At 44.8% G+C, this 7,149-nt stretch overlaps 1 protein-coding gene across 1 annotated transcript; it reads right to left on the reverse strand.

Annotated features, from left to right (window-relative positions):
• Positions 1 to 1,131: 1,131 nt before the first annotated feature.
• LOC311019952 (rhodopsin kinase grk7-b-like) lies at positions 1,132 to 5,578 on the reverse strand. The gene is made up of 5 exons (XM_084019621.1): positions 4,876 to 5,578; positions 4,099 to 4,536; positions 3,063 to 3,334; positions 1,694 to 2,628; positions 1,132 to 1,594 (listed from the first exon to the last, which is right to left on the reverse strand). Exons 1-4 carry the CDS (start codon positions 5,473 to 5,475, stop codon positions 2,316 to 2,318), a joined length of 1,623 nt encoding a protein of 540 aa, XP_083875747.1. The 5' UTR covers positions 5,476 to 5,578; the 3' UTR covers positions 1,132 to 1,594; positions 1,694 to 2,315.
• Between the last annotated feature and the right edge of the window lie 1,571 nt (positions 5,579 to 7,149).

Below are 7,149 nucleotides of genomic sequence, written 5' to 3' on the forward strand. Positions count from 1 at the left end.
ACCTTTCCTAAATGTTCACACACCCTTGTGCGCATGCAAATTCGTCTATACACAGACCCATATACATTTTCATGTTTACATCTACAGATACCTATGCATGTATATGCACGGATACAGAAACAGCACTAAAGAAGGGGGAAAAGCGGCAACATCGCTGGTATGATACCATCCTGAGGATGCCAGCGCTGAGCTGAAGTGTGGCACATGCCTTTGATGTGAATCCAGAGCATGGGCATGTAACAAACGCAGATACCAAATTACACCCTGTCCTGCTTTGATCTCTAAAACCCCATGCCTGCCCCGACAGAGGTAATAAGATTGTGTGTGTGTGTGTGTGTGTGCGTGTCAGAGTGTGTAAGTGTTTATTTAGATGTGTGTGTACGTCTTTGCCTGAATGATCAGCACAAATATGCAAAGATGCATAAATGTGCTCGTATGTGTGTCTGCATGCAATGAGTGCCAATGTGCAGTGATATGGGCAGTGCACGTGCGCGTGCATGGGTGTGTTGCAGAGTTTGTGTGTTGGAGGGCAGGAGTTACAGCGTCAACGCGTGGGGAACTAAACCCTGGCAGAGGCTTGTAGGCACCTGGTAAAAACATGTTCCTGGAGACCTTCCGCCGAGTTTGTCTTGTCGTCACGTCGTCCACAGTGGACTCCCCACTCTGCCTTCCGCGGTCGGCGGCGATCAGGTTGCATCTTGGATTTCCATCTGAACCACCCTCTAATCTCATGACAGTTGAGCGTGAACGCAACCACTTCCCAGTCCTGTGAGGTCACCACCCCCCCCTCATAGGAATTAACACAACACATGTTTATCCGTCCCTCATTACCTTAATGTGTCTGAGGTTTTTCGGAGTGAACCACTGAGTGACGGACGTTACGCCGCCGATTAAACATTGCGGTGATGTCACGTGGTAATTATGGATGTATGTTACTATAAAGAGACAAGCACTTGAGATGAGCAACAACAGGATCATCAAAATAACTGCTTTGGATGTCATCGCTGTGAAGACTAATTGCTACAGCAGGGAAGAATAAGCAACTCTTTTATTTCACTCAAGCATTCAAAGAACTTCCTTTATTTCTTCTTCTTTTCTCAAAACATCAGAGTGCATGAAGCAAGAACGAATCACACAGCTACAAACTAAAAAGCATGGCTGCAAGGCACAAAGGCCACATAGAAAATTAGAAAATGTCATCATTGTAAAAATCACTTTTTTAGCTAAATTTAGACACTCTACGATGTAGCTCTTTGTGAGAAAGGAATAAAGATACATGTATGACATGTTCATTTAAGACTTAACGGCTGGGACATAAAACTGAGGTCATTTGAGTCAGAAATGAGACACCTGGAGCATCCTGGTTGCCCAAAAGGTCTAAGACGCTACATGGCAACATCTTTGGTTACCCCCTCATTTGCTCTTTATGCTTCCTATCAAATTAAGTCCAAAATACCCCAAACAAAACAAAATGTGTGTGACATCATCTGGGGAAAAAACTCTCAAATTAAACAACTCTTATAAACAACAACGGGATCTAGGCATCTGTAAAAGCTGAAGAGATGTTCGTTGTTTCTATGTTTTAAGTAGTAAACTGCTCCAGTAAACACAGGCTGATTTATTTTTATTTATTTTGGGGGGGGGGGGGGGGGGGGGTAATAAAGGGGGTTGGTGTTTGCCTTGTTAAAGCTACAAATTCAAGGTCAACTTTTCTTTCTTTTTTTTGCATTTTGAGAAAACTACACTTTGTCTCTCTGCAGCCATTTGTGAGAGCTGAACGAGTCATCTGGTGCTTGTAAATACCTGAGGAGCCAGAATGATGGGGATAATGAAGGCACTTTATGGGCGTCTGGCGGCACTTAGTGGTGAACGTCTGCTACTGAGAGTCTTTAATGGGGGCCGCATGTCACCGTCCATTCACATGAGCAAAAAGGCATCCATGGCATTTATGTCCGTCGCACACATTCCTGTAAACACTGACAATGATCCTGCTGCTATTCGGTGGCATACAACCATTATGTCGCTTGTTTACGAAAGACACGTAAACACTGAGGCCTGCCAAAATGGCTGAGTGATGTAATGGAAACTATGCACGTACTGGGATCTGCTGGCTCACCAGGGATAGAGGGCAAAGTATAAAGCAGCAGTTGCAATGTCAGCATGTGTGGATTCATTCCACCTCAATGTCTTTAAGGCAAGTCTGTTTAAAAAAGGTACCTGAGCTGCTTCATTATGGAAGACACTTTGGAAGTGTGGGAGACATTTGCGTATTATTGGTTTGCCTAGTTGTACGTATTCATAAGCAGATCAAATGCTTACAAAATAATGCACGTCCTGGATTCCCACGCGGCCTCACCGCCCTGAGCGTTCAGTTCGTCGAACAGGCCGCTGTCGATCATCTCCTTCTGCCAGTGGATGGAGACGGCGCCTGTGCTGAACTGCTTGAAGAATTTCTCATCCCTGTCCTCAAACTTGACATCCTCCACCACGGACATGTCCCTGAACTTGTCCGTGTCTTCGGTGTAGACCACGTTGGATTTTGGCACCCAGGGCGCCTCCACCAGCCCGGCCTCCAGACGCCCGAAATTGATGCTCCTGAAGAACGCGTGGTTTCGTGGGTCATCGCCGCTACTATTAGAAAGGCACAAATATTGGGATGATGAGCTGTGTTAGAGGCCTAATGTAATCTATTATGTGTGGCATCAAAAAGTAAAAAAAGACTGTAAGACCAAGAGTTTTAAAATGAAGAAAATAAAGTAAATCCTGTATTTGGAAATCCAGGAAAGGTCTGTCAGTCTGTCATATGGCTGTTGTGATTGGAAAACTGTTGCATTTGAGTTTGTGTATTATGGTGTAATCATTTTCCCAATAAATTCATGAACTGGTCGTACTGGTAAGAATGTAGGGCCTCAGCTGTAAGCTCATTTCTATTATTTTTCAGATTTCAGGTAAGCATTTTTTGTCATCTTTCGTGTTCTTATGGCCAAAGAGACTAAATTATACATTTGCTTGATGGTAGATTTCTTCTTCATAAGAAATAAGAAAATTCAAGTTTTACTTGCCGGCACCCGAGGCGATACGCCGGCTTCTTCTTGAGAAAACGGCTGATGATATCTTTAGTGGGAGCATCAAAATTTTTGTGTTCAAACTTGCAGTCGTCCTCCAGAGTGCGACGGGTCACCTCCCCATTCTGCACCTTTTCTCTGAAGTCTTTGAAAGGCAAACGGGCGGCCACCATCTCGTAGATGCTGCAGCCCAGAGCCCACCAGTCCACGGACGTGCGGTAGTCCTCCTGCTTCAGGATCTCCGGGGCCATGTAACCGGTCGTACCGGCCTGACAACACACCATTCAACACCAGGTTAACTTTAGCATACATCAGATGATCATTTGAGTTGTACGCTCATGACTCTCCTAAAAAAAGATTCACATTTGTTTTTGTTTTCTTCTGGAGAAAGTATTTGCGGCCAATCTAATTTAGTGAATCATTCACCTTTTTTATTTTTATTTAATTTATCAACCAACACATGATTGGAATTAAATAATGAAACACGGAGACCAAAATACACGAGAATGCAATGTGGAAGAATAAAACTCTGTGACGGCTGTCAACAGGCCAGCTGACAGACGACTGGGACATTAATGTTGCAGGCCTGCAGCGTATCTCCTGACTCATCTCCTCAGACGGACACGTGGAGGCCATATCTGGTATTAGTAAAGCAAAGATTAACCAGCTAATGCTAACGGGCTCTGCTCGGCCCTCCAATACGTTTGTCAGCCAGTGCCGCATCCAGCTGGGGATGAGGTCAAGCACCTTTTGATAAGATTAGTCGGTCAGGGTTGTGCTTTCTTATGTTGTCTGTCAGAGCAGGGCTAAGACCCATCATATCTATTCCTGGTAAGCTGCTTGCCGTGATGGGTTAACACAATACGCCGTGTAGTAGCGTTGAAATGAGAGCAAATACTGACCATGGAGGGTGATTTGGCTCTTTTCCTATACGTGAACAGTACAATCAGGAGCACTTTGGACAGTGCATTGCATTGCCAACGTGCAACAGTGAGCCCTGCAGGTCAATCTAAGGACAGGTCACCACACTGACCTTCTGGCAGATCGTGTTGCCCTTCGGTAGCTCCACAGCCAATCCGAGGTCGGACAACCGGCACTGTCCTCTGGCGTCGAGCAGCACGTTCTCAGGCTTCATGTCCCGGTAAACAATATCCATGGAGTGCAGGTGGAGCATCCCGATGGTTATCTGGGCCAAGTAGTGAACGACGCGCTCCATGCGGATGCCCCGCTGCCCAAGCTCGTAGATGTGGAAGCGGAGGTCTCCCCCGTTCATGAGGTCCATGACCAGGCACAGGTGGGTCTTGTTGTCGTACGCGTAGGCCAAGTTGACGACGAAGAGGCTGTTGACCTTCTCCAGGATCTCCTTCTCCACGAGGGCCAGCCTCTCGCCACCTTTCATCTTCAAACGCCTCTTATCCAGCTTCTTGCAGGCGTACATCTGGCCTGTGTGTTTCACCTGCACTGCACACACCTGCAACACAGAGAAACATTGCTTTGGATATTTATTACAGGTTTATTTAAGGGTTGTCCGGGTCCCGTTGTTACTGTGATGCAATGCAAACTTTAGTGGCTACTGTGGTTATTTTTGACTACTGCAGGATGATGGTAAATGCATCATACCAGACCACCTGAGGCGGTAGCAGCAAAACCCCTGGGTGTATTAAACTGAGCGAGGTTGCATTCAGTTCCTCATGGTGTCAGCTTTTCAATTGTCTCACTTTAACTCAGACATATTAGTTGTAAGTCCATGAAGCCATGTGAGATTTACACTTTCGTCCTAGGATGCCAGACGCTGGTTTCTGTCACCTACCTCACCAAAGCCACCTTTTCCCAAAGTCCTGAACTCATAAAAGTATCTGTCACTGATCCTCTGCTTCTCGTACTCCTTCCACTGCAAGAACTTATAAAAATGGGGGCTATTCAGATAGTCCGTGAAAGGTTTCCCCTTCAGGAAGTCTCTTGTGGCTTCTCTCATCTGGTCCAGCATCACCTCGTCAAGATTCTCTTCCGATAAACGCTTGTATTTTCCAGCCACCTCTCCTGTGAGGTACGAGAGAAAACACCTGGACTCGGGTCCACAGAACTTTGCGAGGATGCTCCGTTTGGCTTTCTCTCTGGCTTCACCTTCGACAAAGCTCCAGTCACCCAGCTCCGTCATCAACTCGTTGGCGACCACGCACTGCGGGTCAGAGGCCAGGAGAAACTGCTGGAACAGCTTCCTCCCGATGGGCTGCTGCTCACACAGCGACTCGTACCTCCTCCCCACTGCTGCATGGAGAGCAGGCGTCATCTTCGGCCTGGGCAGTGTCAGGGAGAGCCTCTGTTTCCTCAGCTCATCTCGGTTTAAATGCTGAGCCCTCAGGTAGGCCGTGTTGGCCACCAGGTCGCCCAGTCCCAGCAGGTCACCCATGTTGTGACATACCTGTTGGCAGCTGGGGGGCCAGATCAACCGCAACGCTACAGCTCACCTCACATCTGCAGGATCCAGGCATAACCGAGCTCCTTGGGCAACCGCATCCTGAACATTCTCCCCCTCCTGATTGACTGATTGAAAGTACCACTGTCCTCTGGGAAAGCAACTTATGTGGTTCCAACTTAAGAGGCTTTAGTCTTGTCTATTTTTAGCAGATTGCAAAGTGCCTGTGTGCACAAATTGTGCTGCCAGCATGACATGACCCCAACAAGTAAAGGCTGATTGATTATAGCTTGTTTATGAGAAGTCATGGAGGCAGTTTCGTGCACAGAATATATGAAGTGCATGCAAGTGAAGTATGCATGTCATTGTTCATTATGAGTGGAAGAGTCAAGGCATCACTAAATTACCCCTAATTGGTTAAGTAAGCAGCCTAAGATATTAATTTGGTGCTCAGCACAACAAATCGTGTATTTGTAGCTGGAGCAAGTTTTGAAAAGTATATCTTCATCTTCAGTCATTTTAACCACATAGGAATTTCTCAAACAAACACGCTAAATCCATATTAATCTTGAGAAAGTCAGTGGTTAACAATGCAAGTATCAAGCATTGACAACCTGATATTTGCACTAATCATCAGGATTATTTCATGAAGGCAAATGACGGTGGTCGATGGTGGCAACACCACATTTTCACAAAATAACGCCCGCAGAAATAATGCTATTCATTACTAAAGACCTGCTTATATCGCACTGGCAAAGCTGAAATGATTCAATATCGTCTGAGGTCGTCAGAGATGCATAACATAGTAACGTCATCTCCCATGTCATTAAGAATGTTCTGCTTTTCCTCATCTCACCTTATAATTAATTCATCTTTGGGTTTTGGAGAAAACAAGGTATTTAGTGACATCACTGGGGCTCTGGGAAATTGTTTTCTCAAGTTTTATGGCTCAAATAATTATAAAATAATTGGTAGATTATATATTAATGAAAATAATCATTGGTTGCCCCCCTCCCCCCCGGCTGGCCTTAATAACTGGTGGAAAAAGTACACGTTTTACTAAATAAAAGTAGCAATAGCACGATGTTGCAAGTAAAAGTCCTGCATTCAAAATCTTACATAAACACATCCGATTATTAGCAGATCTAATGGCTCCATTCAAAGTGTTAATTATTATATAATCATTGTTTATTCCTGATTCGTCGCTAAGCTTGAGAACATGTTCTTAGTTACATTTCACCACTCTTGATTTTAAAAAGTCAATTGTGAAATTGGCACAACGCCAACCTCACCATACATGTATAACAAGTGCTAGTGGTATAGTCGCTAGCATGGCCGCCTTCCAGGTAAGGTCACTTTGACTGCCAACGCAGCCTTCTTATGGAATTACAGTGACTTAAGGAGCTTAGACTACATCCTTTTATCTGAACATTCATGTTTGGTAATTGCTAAAATCACTGTGAGCTCCACAGATGATTTTCATATATTTTTGAAAAGGGGTCAAGAAGCATCACCTGAAACCACCTAGAACCTCAGCCCTGCTTGAGTTTCGGTACTAATAATGAAATATGTTCCATTAAAGATTATGAACTCTAAAAAAAATGTGTTCCACAACGTTACTTGTTCATAGGATTTATATACCAATTACTGAATGAAAGAATGCATATA

Source organism: Eutrigla gurnardus (assembly GCF_963514095.1).
Source record: "Eutrigla gurnardus genome assembly, chromosome: 10".
NCBI classification, from domain to species: domain Eukaryota; kingdom Metazoa; phylum Chordata; class Actinopteri; order Perciformes; family Triglidae; genus Eutrigla; species Eutrigla gurnardus.